This window comes from Penicillium expansum, assembly GCF_000769745.1.
Source record: "Penicillium expansum strain MD-8 chromosome Unknown contig174, whole genome shotgun sequence".
NCBI lineage: Eukaryota > Fungi > Ascomycota > Eurotiomycetes > Eurotiales > Aspergillaceae > Penicillium > Penicillium expansum.
Genome location: NW_015971243.1, coordinates 110,765 through 128,387, shown reverse-complemented (window position 1 = coordinate 128,387; position 17,623 = coordinate 110,765). Strand labels below are relative to the sequence as shown.

At 47.8% G+C, this 17,623-nt stretch overlaps 9 protein-coding genes across 9 annotated transcripts; 4 read left to right on the top strand and 5 right to left on the bottom strand.

Moving 5' to 3' along the window:
* Nucleotides 1-597: 597 nt before the first annotated feature.
* On the bottom strand, nt 598-1,428 carry PEX2_053520 (DASH complex subunit DAM1; the record flags this gene model as incomplete). Its single annotated transcript, XM_016742626.1, has 4 exons — nt 598-802; nt 870-921; nt 989-1,040; nt 1,117-1,428. 4 exons carry the CDS (start codon nt 1,426-1,428, stop codon nt 598-600), a joined length of 621 nt encoding a protein of 206 aa, XP_016600877.1.
* A 401-nt stretch (nt 1,429-1,829) lies between these two features.
* Nucleotides 1,830-3,632, top strand: PEX2_053510 (CRAL-TRIO domain-containing protein; the record flags this gene model as incomplete). The annotated part of the gene is made up of 4 exons (XM_016742625.1): nt 1,830-2,858; nt 2,907-2,948; nt 2,999-3,098; nt 3,157-3,632. 4 exons carry the CDS (start codon nt 1,830-1,832, stop codon nt 3,630-3,632), a joined length of 1,647 nt encoding a protein of 548 aa, XP_016600876.1.
* A 353-nt stretch (nt 3,633-3,985) lies between these two features.
* Nucleotides 3,986-4,982, bottom strand: PEX2_053500 (HIT family protein; the record flags this gene model as incomplete). Its single annotated transcript, XM_016742624.1, has 6 exons — nt 3,986-4,093; nt 4,170-4,184; nt 4,244-4,336; nt 4,520-4,588; nt 4,751-4,833; nt 4,943-4,982. 6 exons carry the CDS (start codon nt 4,980-4,982, stop codon nt 3,986-3,988), a joined length of 408 nt encoding a protein of 135 aa, XP_016600875.1.
* A 912-nt stretch (nt 4,983-5,894) lies between these two features.
* Nucleotides 5,895-7,673, bottom strand: PEX2_053490 (Pyridoxal phosphate-dependent transferase, major region, subdomain 2; the record flags this gene model as incomplete). Its single annotated transcript, XM_016742623.1, has 6 exons — nt 5,895-6,174; nt 6,500-6,777; nt 6,855-6,882; nt 6,933-7,345; nt 7,401-7,467; nt 7,540-7,673. The coding sequence occupies 6 exons, from the start codon at nt 7,671-7,673 to the stop codon at nt 5,895-5,897; spliced, it is 1,200 nt and encodes a 399-aa protein (XP_016600874.1).
* Nucleotides 7,674-8,278: 605 nt separating this feature from the next.
* PEX2_053480 (FMN-binding negative transcriptional regulator) lies at nt 8,279-8,836 on the bottom strand (the record flags this gene model as incomplete). The annotated part of the gene is made up of 1 exon (XM_016742622.1): nt 8,279-8,836. The coding sequence occupies one exon, from the start codon at nt 8,834-8,836 to the stop codon at nt 8,279-8,281; it is 558 nt and encodes a 185-aa protein (XP_016600873.1).
* A 1,900-nt stretch (nt 8,837-10,736) lies between these two features.
* On the top strand, nt 10,737-11,497 carry PEX2_053470 (NAD(P)-dependent oxidoreductase; the record flags this gene model as incomplete). The annotated part of the gene is made up of 2 exons (XM_016742621.1): nt 10,737-10,806; nt 10,878-11,497. The coding sequence occupies 2 exons, from the start codon at nt 10,737-10,739 to the stop codon at nt 11,495-11,497; spliced, it is 690 nt and encodes a 229-aa protein (XP_016600872.1).
* An 894-nt stretch (nt 11,498-12,391) lies between these two features.
* On the top strand, nt 12,392-13,935 carry PEX2_053460 (complex I NDUFA9 subunit family protein; the record flags this gene model as incomplete). The annotated part of the gene is made up of 8 exons (XM_016742620.1): nt 12,392-12,537; nt 12,603-12,616; nt 12,678-12,740; nt 12,794-12,888; nt 12,951-13,042; nt 13,094-13,235; nt 13,288-13,446; nt 13,498-13,935. 8 exons carry the CDS (start codon nt 12,392-12,394, stop codon nt 13,933-13,935), a joined length of 1,149 nt encoding a protein of 382 aa, XP_016600871.1.
* A 280-nt stretch (nt 13,936-14,215) lies between these two features.
* On the top strand, nt 14,216-15,183 carry PEX2_053450 (uroporphyrinogen-III synthase HEM4; the record flags this gene model as incomplete). The annotated part of the gene is made up of 2 exons (XM_016742619.1): nt 14,216-14,486; nt 14,561-15,183. 2 exons carry the CDS (start codon nt 14,216-14,218, stop codon nt 15,181-15,183), a joined length of 894 nt encoding a protein of 297 aa, XP_016600870.1.
* A 305-nt stretch (nt 15,184-15,488) lies between these two features.
* Nucleotides 15,489-16,784, bottom strand: PEX2_053440 (mitogen-activated protein kinase; the record flags this gene model as incomplete). The annotated part of the gene is made up of 5 exons (XM_016742618.1): nt 15,489-15,517; nt 15,578-15,925; nt 15,980-16,361; nt 16,432-16,627; nt 16,675-16,784. The coding sequence occupies 5 exons, from the start codon at nt 16,782-16,784 to the stop codon at nt 15,489-15,491; spliced, it is 1,065 nt and encodes a 354-aa protein (XP_016600869.1).
* Nucleotides 16,785-17,623: the final 839 nt, after the last annotated feature.

Below are 17,623 nucleotides of genomic sequence, written 5' to 3'. Positions count from 1 at the left end.
AGAGTAACGGAACAATAGGACTCACGAAAGTAAGTGAATAGGGACAATAGTAGACGAACAGATGGAAGCTATACAGTCCACAAAGGGTTGCGAATGACGTGATTCGATCACAACCAAAGTTCAGATAATAGGACCTTATTCAAGGGCAATGAATATAAATATAAAAGTCTATTATCCAAACGAATGGGGTTAAGTCTCCTGGATTTTCAAAAGTAGTCGTGGGGAGGTTGATTTGCCATCGGGCGGTGGTTTTTCGCCTGGCCCCGATTTACCGATTTACCGCCGGATAAGAGATCGGACAGCTTCAAATGGCAGAAGGCAGAAGGCAGAGACCCTTGTTTTTTAGTTTTCTTGGGGAAGACTTTATATAGTATTTAAGTATATATAAGGTTGATTTTAATGTTGTACAACCTCTGGGTGACATGGTATAGTTATAGTTTCTCATTCAATGGTCATTTCTAGGGAATCATAAAAAGCAGATGCGCTAGCCCATTCCAGGTGAAAGCTATAGGTAAAAGTCCAGCTCTTGGATGCCAATAGCCAGACATGTAGCATGAACTGCTTGCCCATAATTCGGGCACTCGGACATCCGGCTCTTTACCGAGTCCCAGTCCCCCTACCCCGAGGGAGTGCGCTGGGACGAGCGCCGCGCGCAGCGCCTCGTGTAGTATACCGACTGGTTGCTGCACCACGAGCAGTGCCACGCGACGATACTCGTGAGCCCGCAGCATATTTGGACGTCGGTCTAGAGGAGGTTGTGGTGGTGCTCGGAGGATTCTCAACAAAAGTCGTATCCGTAGTCCTGAGGCGTAAGAACCCATTAGCTCAAGATCCTGTAGAGGAATTGTCGCATCGCTCTCCGGACTCACATAAAGGTCATCTCGCCGTCATCAATCGGCCGTGTTGGTTCTGATTCCGCTTCTGGGTGGTTGTTAGCAACCCCGATTCACCGCACCTAGGTAATCCCCATGGAGAGCGCTCGCATTACCTTTCTCTTCTTCATCCTGCTTAGCTTTTTTGAACGAGTCTGGAATCGGAGCCTGTATCGAATGAATCAGCAACCTGTCGCGCACTGTAACCCCTGCACAACTGCCGGCGACGCGTTCGCGACCATACCTCTGGGAAATCCACACAGAATGCGTTCATATTCAATCCGTAAAGGAAACTAGCAAAACTCTCACTGAAGCGTGTCAGGCTCTCGTGCATCAGCTGCAAGTGCATGAAGTTGGCCTCGAGATCTGCCATCGAATCGGCCAGCTCGGCAAATTGTGGCTCCAAGGCATTGATGGCGGGTTGTGTGTATCCTGCATTTCCAATGCTATTTCCATATCCGTGGGCCTCACGTAGTGAAGAGCGCGAGCTTGGGCGTAGAGGGGTTGTGGGCCTGGATGAGGGTCTCGGGCGCGAGGATGATCGAGGTGCGTCCATGTCTGTGATGTGTTTGAGAATGCGATCGGAGTGTTGACGAGAGATAATGCGCTAATGATAAGAGGGGTTGTTATTGCGAGACAAGTGGGTTGTCTGAGTGATGTTGAGTGGGTTGTGTTTGGGATTGTTGATCTCCCCGGAAAGATCTCGCACGCGACACAACTATACTTGCAACTTTGAGATGAGAACTGTGGAACATGTATTAGATGAACTCGAAGTAAATAGAAATTATTACTTTGAATTAATTCAGTATTCTACACCACATGCCTCTTTTAGGAGATGATCTTCCCCGCATCGTCATGTCCTTGATTCCGCTCTCACTCATTTTCCTTCCTCATTCCTCCAGGGCTAAGACCTAGTGCTCACTCACCATCACTCAGATCACCTCAATTATACTGCTTATGCGTGGTATAATCCTACGTCGTCTCTATCCTTCGGCCAAGTTCCCTGTCGCTCGGTATTCATTCGCGCGACCATTCTCCACACACCCAGAACCACAGAAGGCTTCATCCTTTTGGACCATCACATTTACACTCGCTGTCGTTGGAGGAGGCGCTTGGCTCCAGGACAGATACTTCAATCCCAAAGAGACAATCACTTCGCAGCCCCGACTCCCTCAAAAATCCTCCCTCGGAGTAATCGATACCCTTGCGACGATGCCCGCCGAAGTCGCCCCCGGAACAGTCGGGAACCTCACCCCAGAGCAAGAAATCAAGCTGAAGGAATTTTGGGTCTTGGCACTCAAAGTCTTCGGCCTCACACTCGAAGACCTCGAAGCGCCCCCATCCACCGCCACCAGCGATGCCCCAACACCCGCCCCAGTCCAGGATAAGAAGAAGTCCAAGAGCCGGTGGGGAATTTGGGGCCGCGCCGACGACGAAGACACGAAGAGCGGTTCCGGCAGCGGCGCCGCTTCCAGCGTATCTTCAATCAGCATCGCCGATGGCGACGACAAGTACGGCCAGTCCAAGGAGTTCAAGCAGGCGCTGGAGGACATGAAGCCCGAAGAGATCCGGACAGCGTTCTGGAGCATGGTCAAGGGCGATAACCCGGACTCTCTGCTTCTGCGATTCCTGCGTGCGCGCAAGTGGGATACCAAGAAGGCGCTTGTTATGTTGATTTCCACGATGCGCTGGCGACTGCTGGAAATGCATGTCGACGACGATATCATGTTCAACGGTGAGGCGTCGGCAGTGAAGATGTCGCAGGGCTCTGATCCCAAGGAGAAGAAGAAGGGTGACGACTTCCTCACGCAGATGCGCATGGGTAAGAGTTTCCTGCACGGCGTTGATCGCGCTGGTCGGCCCATCTGTGTTGTCCGTGTGCGCTTGCATAAGGCTGGTGATCAGGATAACGAAGGGTTGGAGCGCTTTACTGTTTATACCATTGAGACTGCGCGTTTATTGCTTGCACCGCCGATTGAGACCGCGGTAAGTATTCCGGTGTGAGCGTTGTGTTGCGGTAACTGACTCTTGCAGACTATTGTCTTTGATATGACGGACTTCGGTATGGCCAACATGGTAAGCTTTTCGTCTCAACGTCGTCCACGCTATATACTAATATCTCCCAGGACTACGCCCCCGTGAAATTCATGATCAAGTGCTTCGAAGCCAACTACCCCGAGTCTCTCGGAGCAGTACTCATCCACAAGGCCCCTTGGCTATTCTCAAGTCCGTATCCCATATCCCAGCATCATATACGAATCACCCCTTTCTAACTATAACCCAGGCATCTGGAGCGTGATCAAGGGCTGGCTCGACCCAGTCGTCGCAGCAAAGATCCACTTCACAAAGAACCGCCAAGATCTCGAAAACTATATCCACCCAAGCCAGATCATGAAGGAGCTCGAAGGCGACGAAGACTGGGAATACAAATACGTCGAGGTGCCGGAGAACGAGAACCCCAAGATGGCCGACAAGGAGACACGGCATACCCTGATGGCCGAGCGCCAAAAGCTTGCCAAGGAGATCCAGGATACCACCGTTGAGTGGATCCGCGCCAGCTTCAAAAAGGAGACTGCCGCTGCCTCTGCTGCTGAGGAGAAGCGCAAGGGTTTGATCGAGCAGCTGCGTGCGCATTACTGGGTTCTTGACCCGTATGTTCGGGCTCGCTCGTTCTACGACAGAACCAATATCGTTCAGGGCGGTGGGAAGATTAACTTCTATCCTGGCTCGGAGAAGGAAGCAGAGAGTACATCGGCATAAGTTGGTGATACATGAGTTGGGTGGTGTATTTGATATTGATTGATTTTTACGCTTACCTGCTAGATATTTAGAGTCTTGATTTTGCATGTTTGTAACATACAGACTTGGTTCTTGTTAACTAGAGGATATACGAATAGTTTGGTATACATTCAATGATCAGAGTTTTGAGAGTAGATCCAAATTGGCTTCCTACTTCGGCGTTCAGCAATTCCATCTACTCAAGCTGGCACTGCAATCCTTCCCCTTTCTCCGACAGAACGTGCACGGTCTACAGGGGTGTTTGAAATCATAAGGCAAATGGACATAACTCGGGTTTCATTTTCATCGAGTTCATTGTCCTAGGCCAAAGCCGTTTACAAATTCGACTTGATCTCCTCGTGAAGAGCCTTGAGCTTAGCCATATCCGTCTCCTGGGCAGGCCAGCCAACGATCAGGCCCTCCTTCTCGTTGGGCTTGGGGATCTATTGTCTTGTCAGTGTATGTTCCGAATACAGGTCCTAGCATAGGACCAAGTATCCAAAAGATAGTAGAGCATACCATGTGGAAGTGGACCTGTTAGAGAGGACTGGTTAGCACCGTAGCACTTATTAGAGAGATCCTTTGGAACTCACATGTTCAACGACCTGGTGCGCAATGCTTCCATTGTTCTGCAGGATATTGAAATCCACGGCGCCGGTGGCCTTGGCAATTTTCTTCGCGACGGGCTGTGGACGTACACCTTCGTTAGCTGTGTCCCTACTCGCCAATCCTTCCGGGTCTCGGAGGGACCTTGCGGAAGTGTCCCCAAGGTCCTCGTAGCGATGCAATCGAATTCAATCAGAGACTGAAGACATTGACCTTCCTCGTCATCCTCTTCGTCGTCCTGGGTTGCTCTCTCATCGACTTACCAAGATCTCGAGCAGGTCCTCATCGGGAATATCGGTCAGCTTCGCGCCGTGGAACTTAGGAATGACAAGCTGTGCATGTTGTCAGTTTCGTATTTCATTTTTCTGGGCTTTTAATCATTGGTCTTAATTGCCGGCTGAAGCTATCACCGCAGTTCGGGCAACTTCGCTGGCGCCCCGCCACGAGCAACACGCCAGATGCGGGGAAGGGGAATCGTAGGGAATGATACGTACCGCATGGCCACGGCTGAGGGGCTGGATATCGAGGAAAGCGAAAACCTTCTCGTTCTCGAAGAGCTTCAACGAAGGGATATCTCCTACATTGCCACGAATGAAGCATGTCAGTAAGCTCGTGATTTGCTATGACGTGTCGAATTGAATATTGCAATGGAGGTGTAGATATAGTGATATAAGCAGTAGACATACCCTTGATGATCTTGCAGAAGATACAGGCAGCGGATGACATGTTGTAAGGTTTTTTTTGGGGAGGGCTGGATAGATGATCTTGAAGTGAAGCTCAATTACGTCCAAACCCAACCAAACTACTTCGTACTACTAATATTAATATGCGGGGTCGAAAATAGTAAATCGACTGGCAAGTTTCGAACACCGGCCGTTCCGTGTGCGCCCGGGCAGCCAAAAATGGAAAGGCGGTATACTATAATACAATTAACAGAAGGCTATCCGAGGAGTGGGACAAGTTAGTGCAGAACCCATTTCTTGCCTTTTACCAGAGATGGCCGTGATTTGCCCACAATACTCCTCTCATAAATCTTTGGAAACACAATGACACAGCGGTCATTATTTTTATTTTTTGCTTCTTGATTATGTAGACAGGTTAATTCTTTGTATTTAGTGGTACGGTGTAGTACAACATAGAGAGAGATGTGTGTATGTGTGTGAATATGTGTATGGAGGGGATATATATATGTATCGGGTTTTAGGCTGCGGATGAAAAGTATCTCACGGCAGGGATTACTCAATGACCACTTAATCCATCCATGGATGAATTATAGTTATAGTCAGCAGTCAGATATTCCTTGTTAGGTTGGTCAGACCCTTGCAAATGCTTGAGAACCCCCGAACTCTCCTCTATTGAAGCGCATGGCCATCGGATTCCTATATCACTACGGAGTAGACATACAGCAATTGGAATTTTGGAGTCTTCACGTTGGCCCTCGCTTGCTGTTTCACTTTTTGCCGAAGGTTGAAAGTTGTTAGATAACGCATTTACCATAACAAACTACTCTATACACGATGCACATGAAAAAGAACGTTGAGATGGAAAGCTAAAGGAAAACTAGGAAGGGCAGAGGGGAGCTCATGTCCCTTGAGGAGTTTGATGGCCCTGGCTCGGAGCACGTCTGAAAGTCACGGTTCAAAACAGTTCCAACCACTCCAGATCGTCTAAACTCTTCACCAGTCTCTCCATGGCCACCTCCAAAACTGCATTTGAAACGGTAAAAGTGACTCTGAACCATCCATTTTCTGGCTCTTCTGCAAAATAGTGTGCACCGTCTTTGATTGACAAACCATTTCGTTTGCAGGTGTCCACAAGCAACCTTTTGATATTCGACACGTTGGGAGACGGGGTCAAAGCATCAGCTTCAACAATGCGAGCCGGGAAAAGGCGGATCCAGAGGTAAAATGCAGCGTTGCTACGGAAGAAAACTCTTAGCAAGTGGTATAAAGGGGGGTGAAGAGGGGCCATCATTGTGAAAGAGATGCGAAGATAAACATTTCAACATACCTGCCCCTCAAATAAGGAATCCGATGCTTCTTAAACAACGACATGAATCTTCCATAGCTGGCCGCCATTCGCTCGTGATTTGTTTTTTTTTTTTTGAACCAGTCCAGAAATTCCTGGTCTTCCAGTATTTGCGCCCAGAGGTCCTAAGTAAGATAGGCGGGCCAAGCAAACAAGCTATATAACAAACCAAGGTATCAGCAGTGCATACCATCTCAGTATGGGAAGTAACTTACTTAATGCTCGCAACTGCTTCCAGCAAATCCTTATTTCTTGTCTGAAGCACACCGAGGCGAAGACCATTCGCACAAAAGTCTTTGCTCATGCCATACATAATGTGAATGCGAGATTGACTGATGATTCCATCAAGATTCATACTTAAAGCGGATGTAAACTGCTGGGCGTGCAGCTCATCAGGGTTGACGAAGACCGAGTTTGCGTAGATTTCATCACATATGAGATGGAGGTCATATTTGTCGCAGAAGCGAGCAACTTCTTTGATAGTTTCAGGTGACTATTAACGTTGAAAAAGTTAGCACCGCTTCTATAGAATCTCCTCGGTCATTTACTAGGGAGGATATTAGAACATACGTAGCATCTCCCTAACGGATTGTGAGGGCTATATGATGTTAGAAACATACTTTTTGGAGTATGGTCTTCTAAACTCACTTCAAAAGTATCACCGCACGAACCTTGATGCCTTTCTCTGTGCCTTCTTTATAAGCACGCTCGAAGGCTCTGCGGTTTGCTTCTGGCTCAAATGTGTGGTCGACCGAATACTCTCGATCTGGTTCTAGAAAGGAAACAGGAATCATTTGTCCGCGGCTGCGCATCTGAATATCAATCTCAAATCCAACATAAAGTGGCTGCGGGATCAGAATTCCTTCATTATCATCGCAGATACACCATGTCAAGGTATCAATCAAAGCTGCGACTCCCGAAGTCACTAGGATTTCATTCTGTGAAACAGGCCTAATTGGGTCGAAATTGGTGTTAAAGAAGTTAGCCAATGCTTTAAGCAGTCGTGGTGAGCCCACTGGTCCTTGGCCGTAGGTCAGATGTGCGGAAAGATCAACGTTGAACTAGTTTCCTCCTAGTTAGCATTTTATATTCGACCCCCGTTCGACGAATACTTACCCCAGTCTTCAGTCGATCGGATATTTCCGTGTGCATGAGATAATTTTCAGCGAGACCCAAATTGATTCTATTATGAGTTGACTAGTCAGCATTGGAAGCCTCCAGGGCTGTTTCAGTCTTTGGCATTGTAAACTCTCACATTCCATTTGGATTATCGATTTTGTCGTAAGGCACCGCTAGGAGTTTACGGATGTCCCTCCAATACTCATTCCGAACGACGTTCTCGGCTCCTCGGAGAGAAAGTCCTGCCTGGGTTTCAATTGATGGCCCCATTATGTGTGCACAAAAGGTTCTTCGTTTAATTGAGGTAAAACAAAAGAAACAAAGAAAGAAAGACAATTATGAGATATCTATTTAGCCCTTGTTTTATTGAGTAATTTTAACTTTTTCCCCTCCGATTCTACGATTCTAGGGCGGTGGATTCGGTTATACAAGGAAAAGAGTATATGAAAGAGGCTAGGAATGAGTCACTGAGTGAAATAAAACCAATACTATAGTGTAAAAGGGAGAGAAAAAGGAGTACAAAGTATGTTGTACGGAGTAGAGTTAATGTTAACGGAAGGCGTTGGTCTCCACTGCGAAGCATCGGTGTTGATATAAACCCACTAGGTGGGAGTCAATTGGTGGAATTTCCCTAGCGTCAAAGGCATTCTCCGTAAGATTAGCTATAACGTCAATACTCATGAGTGTGTACGGAGTAATTTGTAAATTTTACGTTCTCGTTTCAGGGAGATGTCTTGATCGTATTCTTACTAGTATATACGTTGTACTCCGTACAATGTATTGAAACAATTGGCAACATATTGAGAAATTCAAAATATCATTTACACGGGTGGGTCTAGCTATATAGATTAAAACAATAACAGGACGATATCTTTTCAAGATCTTTCCATCTTTTTTGCTTGTTTGTCAAGATCATACTGCGCTGCCCTGCGAGTTGTGAGCTCCGACAACTCGATTCCTGTGCTACTACCCATTTGCCTGAACCCATCGATCACTCCGTTTCTATCACCGAGACCCTTTTCCTGGCTCATCTTGAATCGTCCGGCTAGTGATGTGATCTCTATCTCAATGCCCACGAGGTTCTTCTTCAAAAGCTCAATGTAGGATGTCGGGGCGTCGGAAACCCTCCAAGGACGACCCTCGTGATCCAGGCCAAGTCGCAAATGCGAATTCTCCGCATGCGAAGACAAATCAGACAGTTGCTTGTTCAAGTACTCTCCAAACTCTGTCGACTTTGTATCGATATATATCTTTGCGCGACCGTAAACTTGAACGGCCTCGTAGTTCCAGGTCGGCACAACTTTCCCTGTTGAGGGCTTTGTTGCTTTATAAAACTTCGGGGTTACATAGTGATGGACAGGTCCAGTAAACACAACCAGGACCTCTTCCTCAAGATATTGAGACTCAGGAGATTTCGATAGAATTTCGATCATGGCTTTGGCCTGGGGGTTTGGGCGGGCAATGTGCCCACGTAGCTTTCCAAGCTTGGTTCCATTTTCGCTCTCGCTATCGACCACCCAGGGAATGTGGCTCGCCTGAACTAAAGGATGGGAGGGAACCCGGATCGATGTAGTCAGAAGACCCAGAGGGTTGTCGCGGATAAATTGGTGAAGAATTTATGGTCGTAGCTCTGCATTGTATGATGGAAGATGCATGCTGTAACACAGGTGGATTTAAATATAGTCCACATGAGAAGGAGATCAGGGACTCTTGTATGATAGACTGTACAGACAGAAAGAAACAATAATATTCGGTAGTAAGCGAAGAGGAGAGGAATCAAGTCATTTTATATACTCCGTAGTGTATATTACTAGAGGTTTGATTACCGGAAAGCTCCGACTTGCTTACGCGTAAGTCCGATTACTGGAGCAAACTTACACGGACATTGCTTTCCCATCTCAAGTACTCCCGGTAAGATGGTATTTCAGAATTTATAAGTTCGTATTGAATTACCCCTCGAATCTCAATGCTATCAAACAAAGTGTCTTAGACTCCGGCACAGGGGCTTCATACCAAGAGCCAGCGCTATGAGGAAGCAAGAAAGCGGATGGGACGATGGATGATGCTGGAGTGGACAGTTTCTGGTAAATTATCACGGAAAGAACAGGCTTGGGGGTGCAACCTCTCGCCCTAGTGAGGATGTTCCATGATTCGGGAATTGTTTCGTTCGCACCCGCCGTACGAGGGTAGCAAAACACAATTATAAGGCCCCGGGCCGTCGTGAGAGACACAGATGTAGAACCAGTAGCCAAATCACCTTGTGTTTTTCTTTGGATGCCGTTGAGGCATTGATGGTATCCAGTTCTAGTTGTTCGTTTTGACGGAAGATACCGAGTCTATAGTACTATGAGTCAACAGCTATCAATTCCAGGATTACTGACGACCAAAGTTAATGAATCTTTTGTATGTGATTGCATTTGCTTGATGGGAATATATTGACATCTTCATAAATTTGCGACAGGCCAAATCACCCGACCAAAGAGAGTTAGCGTCTATTAGTAGAAATTAATCATAGTGTCTTAAGTGTACATGCAAATCGTTACATATCTGTGTTGTAATTGATGTATGAGTGGAAACGTCACTTTAGTATTAAACTTTTGGACTCTGCTTCTAGCTATGTTACAATACGTGGTTGAGACAAAACCCTTTGAAAAATACATGGACCATACAAAAGCGCATATTGAGTTTAGTCATTGATGTATAAAGCCCTGGAGCCATGTGATAATACATGGCTGAGAACCGAGTGTTAAACACGGAAATGGACCGCTTTGACGGCGGGTCCCATACAAAAACACATATTGAGCTTTGTCATTGATTTCCGCGCAAATTGTCTAATAATCTGTCATCCATACCATACATCCATGGATTGCTGTACACGAGATTTCTGTCAATGTATACAGTCCTGTACTGGATAGATTGCCAGAAATAGCGGATGTTGTCACTCTAGCTAGCTAGTTAGAGTTATGCATTGTCATTGACCATACCATACTTTGTACACCTTGATTCCTGTCAGTTAGTCTGGTGATTTTGGAGTCTCAGCACAGAAGTGGCGTCGGAAAGCAGGTGATGCTACGGAGTACTTGGCGAACAATCCATGGATTCCGAGGTTGCTTATGGATGCTTACCAACATAAAGTTTTTTAAAGTTCTCGTAATTATAAAGCTTAGAATACTATATAATGTATTCCAAGGTTAATAAGAAGACATTTTAACCTTGGAAATCAAATACTCTCCTGCTTTAAACATAAGATATAACCGGACGTTCCCTCCGCATATCTTTAATTCAGGTTCGCACACGAAACCAAAAAAAGTCGACTTCACTTACAATCTAATCATGCATCTCATGATTCTCGGTGGAAGTGGGAGAACAGGGAAACTTGGTGTCAAGTATGCCCTCGATAAAGGTAAGTGTAGTTAGTACCTTATGGGTGGCTTCATACTTAACTTTTAAGGTTTATACTGACATCTCTTTCAGGTCATAAGGTCACCGCCCTAGTTCGAAATGCTGCATCGCTCCAGCCGCACGAGAGCCTCACGGTGGTGACTGGGTCGGTCTTAAGTCAAGATGATATGGATCGTGCCTTTACAGCCTCATCCGATCCAGTTGATGCCGTTGTTGGATTTTTGAACGCTACCCGTACTTCCGACATGCCATGGGCCAAGCCTCTTGCACCACCTCGCTTCATGGCTGATTCTGCTGCCAATGCTGTTGCTTCTCTTCGAAAATACTCCACAAACTCTACACAAAAGCCTCGCATCGTTATTTTGAGCGCACTTGGGGTGGGTGACAGTTTGCAAGTGACACCATTGATACTGCGACTTCTGGTGAAACATACAAATCTGGGAGTCGCTTATAAGGACCATAACCTTGTGGATTCGGAGATTGAGGCGAACTGCGGTGATGAGATTGACTGGACACTTGCTAGAGCTGTAATGCTCGGAGGAAATGGTAAAGAAGTCAAGGCCATTAAGGGGAACCAAAAGGGCGCATCTTCATCAATTAGCCGGCAAAGTTGCGCAGAGTGGCTGGTCGATGTTGCAGCTGGTGAAAAGGGTGATGAATATAGCAAAAGTCGGGTTATTATTTCAAATTAAGACCAAATTTTATATAAAAATTGACAGAAATATGACTCCAACATATCCAACAATGTATGGATCCCAAGATCTTCACTAGAGAAACCGACCTCGGGAGGTATGCTGCCTTGACTAAGCTTGTTTTCACATGAACTCTTGTCAAACGAGAGAAAAAAGATCAACACCTATCGGTAGGATGTCGTTCTTTCTTGGTTTCAATAAATCATGACACGCCCCTTCTCCAATGACCATCTTGGGGTAATTCTTGGCATCATGGAATATAATTGTAGATTCCTTGGGACGTGTTAGATAGAACATTGAGAAAACTCGAGTTTTACGTGATATTAATAAATTAGATGGAAAACTTTTAAATATCCACGGGTGTAGGGGGATTTTTGGTTTAGGCTGTATTAGGGCTTTCTAGGGGTTGGCTCTAGGGGGGTTAAGGGCTTGGAGAAAGGCCTGTTGAGATGCCAATGTAGGTAACCAGGAAACCAATTCACTGGCCATAATTTAATTGTGTATAGAAGAACATCACAGTGATAATTGATAGACACGAAGAAAGCCTGGGGAACATCCAATCACAGTCCAGGTGTTGTCAGATCAAAACGGGGATTTTCTCCTACAGAGGTTGTAGACCTAGTAGCCAATCGATTTCAAGTAGTAGACTAAATTCAAATCAAATGAACAACCGGCATCCACCATATCAACCGAGTTCAAACAACAAAAGGGACGAAAGATGAGAAAGTGAATTGTTAAAGTGGTGGTCCGTACTCCCGAATCAGGACTAGCGCAATAGTCCCGTGCGGTTCTTCCGACTTGACGCTGCGAAAGACCCTCGCACATCACCACGCCCTTCTTGGCAACACTCCGCTCCAATTCGCTGGTCTCGAGAGATATACTCAGCCAGAGACCATGCAGAAGTCTCGCACTATCAACACCGCCCTGGGGGCCCGTCCCTTCGTGCCTGTCCCGCGCGTTCAGCTTCAGTTCCAGCGCAACCTTCAGGATGTCCGCATCACCCGGACTGGCAAGCCCCTCGTGAAGGTCCAAGGTGGCCGGTAAGTGATCAATTGTGCTGTGGATAAGCTTGCCATTCTTGCTTGCTGACGCGCTCTTCCTATAGTTCTTCCATTGGAGGTAGCTAAACCTTTCCATTTTGATCCTACGCTTCGGTCCCCATGTGCTCACACAATTCTAGGTCACACTGCGACCGTCTTCGGTGCTACTGGTTTCCTTGGTCGCTACATTGTCAACAAGCTTGGTAGGTTGAGAGTCTGCTGTATTGCAATTGGATCATGGACTAATGGCCCGCAGCTCGCCAGGGATGCACCGTTGTCATTCCCTACCGTGAGGAGATGGCCAAGAGACACTTGAAGGTCACTGGTGATCTTGGACGAGTTGTGTTCATGGTATGGAGCCTTCCTACAGTATACGTTGTTCGAATTGATGAGGGTATCTGACCCCAGTATAGGAATACGACCTGCGCAACACCCAGTCCATTGAGGAGAGCGTTCGTCACTCCGATGTTGTCTACAACCTTGTCGGTCGCCAATATCCCACCAAGTGAGTTATAGTGTGTGGTATACCTGAATAGGTGGTTTCTGACGACCCCAGGAACTTCTCCTACGAGGACGTCCACGTCGATGGTATCGAACGTATTGCCGATGCTGTTGCCAAGTACGATGTCGACCGCTTCATCCACGTTTCTTCCTACAACGCTCGCCGTGACTCGCCTTCCGAGTACTTTGCCACCAAGGTCAGCATATCTACCCGAACTATATAAGAATGACAGCGCTGATGATATATAGGCATGGGGTGAGGAGATCGTCCGCAAGATCTACCCCGAGACCACAATCGTGCGACCTGCACCAATGTTCGGTTTCGAGGACAACCTCCTCCACAAGCTGGCCAAGATGGGCAACATCTTCACCTCCAACCACATGCAGGAGCGCTACTGGCCCGTTCACGTAAGTTGTTCTTCCCGGGTGAACAAGCTGCATTGAACTAACCCTGTCTAGGCCATTGATGTCGGTACCGCTCTGGAGCGCATGCTGCACGACGACAGCACCGCCGGTCAGACCTTCGAGTTGTACGGCCCCAAGAACTACTCCACCGCCGAGATCGCCGAGTTGGTCGACCGTGAAATCATCAAGAAGCGCCGTCACATCAACGTCCCCAAGGCCCTCCTCAAGCCCTTCGCCCACTACATCAACAAGCTCCTGTGGTGGCACACCCTGTCCGCCGATGAGGTGGAGCGCGAGTTCCTCGACCAGGTCATCGACCCGAATGCCAAGACCTTCAAGGACCTGGGCATGGAGGAGACCGCCGATCTGGCCAACCTGACCTTCCACTACCTGCAGGGCTACCGTAGTGCCTCTTACTACGATCTGCCTCCCTCCACGGAGCGCGAGCGCCAGGAGGACAAGCGATACCTGCACGTGCTGGACGATCAGTAGTTTGTGTTTTTAATGTGTAAATAAGCCTTCCTAGACCAAAGTCGATTTCCTTTGTTGGATGAGTGGTGCATGAACATAGTACAGTAGACCAGTAGACAAGCTCGCAAAGTAAATATCTAGCTTTTATAAAACCAATCGCATTCTTCAAAAAGTCCAATATCAAAAACTCAATTCCCCAAAGCTCCCCGCACTCGATAACATCATATCAATCCACCTCCAATCCTTACCTACCTCATCTTCACCTTCACCTTCACCTCCACCTCTAAACCAACCTCCCACAATGTCTCCAACACCAATCCTCCTCCTCAAAACAAAATCCTCTCCCCACGATGGCTACGAAGACTTCTTCTCCGCACAAAACTACACCCCCACCTTCATCCCAGTCCTAGAACACCGCTTCCTCAAAAACAACCTCACCCAAGTCCGCGACCTATTCAGCACCGGCGCATTCAACAACAATGCCTCAACCCCCAGAAAATACGGCGGTCTAATCTTCACCAGCCAGCGCGCAGTCGAGGGTTTCGCGCAGATGATCGAAGATGAAAAAGATGGTACATATACAACCCATCCCACACCAACCCCAACACCAAGCCAAAACCCCAACTAACTAACGGCCAACTTATAGTAACCTTCAACATCCAAACCACCCCACCCCTAATCCTCTACACCGTCGGCCCAGCCACAGCCCGAACCCTCACAACCCTCCGCGACAAACACCTCCCAAACGCCCTCATCCACGGCGCAGACACCGGAACCGGAGAAAACCTCGCCCATCTCATCCTCTCACACTATGATTCCCTCTACCCAACAGACAAACCATCACTTCTCTTCCTTGTCGGTGAAGTGCGGAGGGATATCATTCCCAAAACACTAATGAACCAAGCCCTACCGGCCGAAAAGCGGGTTGGCGTTGAAGAGCTCGTTGTCTATGAGACGGGGGTGATGGAGTCCTTTGAGGGGGATTTTGCCGATGTGGTGAGTAGGGAGTCTGGGGATGTTTGGGTTGTTGTTTTCTCGCCGACGGGATGTGAGGCTATGCTACGGGTTCTTGGGTTAGGGCCTTTTGCTGGTTCTGGAACTGGAACTGGAAAGAGGAATGGGACTGGACGGGTCTTTGTTGCTACTATTGGACCTACGACAAGGGATCATCTGCGGGAGAAGTTTGGGTTTGAGGCGCATGTTTGTGCGCCTAAGCCTAGTCCTGAGGGTGTGCTTGAGGGGATTGAGAAGTTTATGGGTGGGATTTGAGGAGTTGATATGGATGGATGGACGGATTGGGGTGTATATGAACATGTACTTTGAGTGCTTATGTAGGGTGGATGTATATAACTAGATGTAGAACTGGAACTAAATGTATATAAAATAGTAGAGGTGCAGTGCAGGTAGTATTACAGTGTAAGTCAGCTGGTTTACTTGAACACTCATAATCACATTTCGAGTTGCCTTGCTACCTCTAACATGTATCAAATCACGCTGTCAAGTCAAAGTGCGTGTAGAATAGAATCCAACATCCTCTTAGCCAAATAATATCACTTGAAATAGTCAAGTCAAATTTACCGCATGATTTCCTCGTAGATCAAGACTTGAAAAGGTTAGTAAATTGCAAGAAAAGATCAGAACCAGACGAAAAGGGTCAACTCACGCTTCAGCTGCTCCTTACTCAGAGCATCCTTGTTCTTGTCGAAATCGAAGAATCCATCGGGAATGGGCGGTGCAGTAGGCTCATCTTCGGGGTCGTGGTACGGCTCGAGGTAGGGGTGCTTCAGGGCTTCCTCTACGGTGATACGCTTAGCCGGGTTGAAAGCGAGCAGCTTCTCAAGCAGATCCAGAGCGGTGTCGTTGCTCTTGGGGAAGAGTGCGCGGAAGGGAATCTTCTTCTTAAAGGGGAGGGAGCGGATGTATTCGCGGGCGCGGCGGGATTTGATGCCGTAGTAATCTTCCATCGTGGGTGTGCCGAGAACATCCAGGATGAGAGTCAGCTGGTGGTGATCTAGGTGCGTATGTTAGTTATTGTTACTGCTTGAAGGGATACGTGTAATCGTACAATCCTTGCCAGGGAAGAGAGGCTTTCCGCTTAGCATCTCAGCCAATATGCAGCCGACACTCCACACGTCAATAGCCTTGGTGTATTCCTTGAATGTCAACATGATCTCCGGTGCACGGTACCAACGTGTGGCGACGTATTCTGTCATGAATCCGGAGTTGTCGTCGGTGGAGGCGGCCGAACGAGCCAGACCGAAGTCGCAGACTTTCAGGTCACAGTTGGCATTGAGCAGAAGATTCGAGGGCTTCAAGTCTCGGTGCAGGACGTTGGCTGAGTGCATTGCCTTGAGCGCACGCAGGGTCTGGTAGATAAAGTATTGACAGTGGTCGTCTGAGAGGTCTTGTGTGCGGATAACCCGATGCATGTCTGTTTCCATCAGCTCCTACATGCCGTTAGTCAACCGGGCATATCCCATACATGCGCATCTTGTCAGATGGCAAGCTTCGACGTACTTGAATCAGATAAACTTCATTGAATCCCTCGTAGTTACGGGGCCGTTGGATATCCAGGATGGAGATAATGTTTTCGTGGTTAAAGTATCGCAGCAACTTCATCTCACGCAGTGTACGCAGGCAGAACATGGAATGATCGAATGGGGTGATCTTCTTGATGGCAACCTTCTGGCCCGAGGGTTTATGAATGGCAGAGCTATATGGAGTTAGAGGAGCCTTGACAAAACGGCTCGTACTACTTACCAGACGACACCATAGGCGCCTTCGCCGATAACATCTTGGATTTCATATTGGTCGGAAACATTGAAGGAGATCTTCCGGGATCCTCCCGCGGGAGGGGTTGGCTGAACCATGTCGATAACGGTTTCTTTGGTAGGTGTATCCTTTGGGTGATTGTCAGCTTTTGAAATCCATGGGATCCAGTCGAAAAAAGGTCGAACACAGTCCATGGGTAAATGAAATGGGAACCGGGGATTAAGACAGCAGACGAGGAATCGCGCACAATTTGGCGATTCACAATCCAGGGAACGCAAGGTAATAGCACTTGAGGTCAATCGCTCGAAAGGCTCGAGCAACTCAACCGCAAGTACCAGCGCGGGGGATCAAACGCAACGACAATGCACGGAAACCGGGAGATAAAGCTTACTTTCGTTTGCGCTGCAATCGAATTGGTTTCTCGGGAAGGTGCTCAAAGTCTCGATTGGATTGGGGTTCGAAGGGTCGGCGAGATCTCAGGGAATGCAAGGCGAGGAGTAGAAAAGGTAGAGAGGGACCTTGGTCGTACGAAGCTCCGGGTGGGGAAGGAGATGTGACAGGTACAACGTCTAGACCCAAAAGACCGAGGTAGGATGCGAAGATCACAGGATTAGGCGTCAGATCAGGAACACGGTATCAAGTTCAGAGCTTCAGAGCCTAAGAACGTGGCATGTTAGTGGAATTGACGGTGATGATGCTGCCGCGCATGGAGGACGAGCCAAGACGCTCCGAAGCGGGGTCATCCTCTGATGCGGGATCATAACGGGTCGGAACTGGATTCGGACTCACCTCTCGCCTTTTCTCTATGAAGGCAAAGAAAAATAGAGAAGAGAAGAAAGGAGAAGAGGATGAGAAGAGGTGAACCTGGAGAAACGGGCCGTAGGGGAAGTGGTGGGGCAGAGAGCTTTGAAGCGGCTCCGGCAATTTGGTGGGTGAA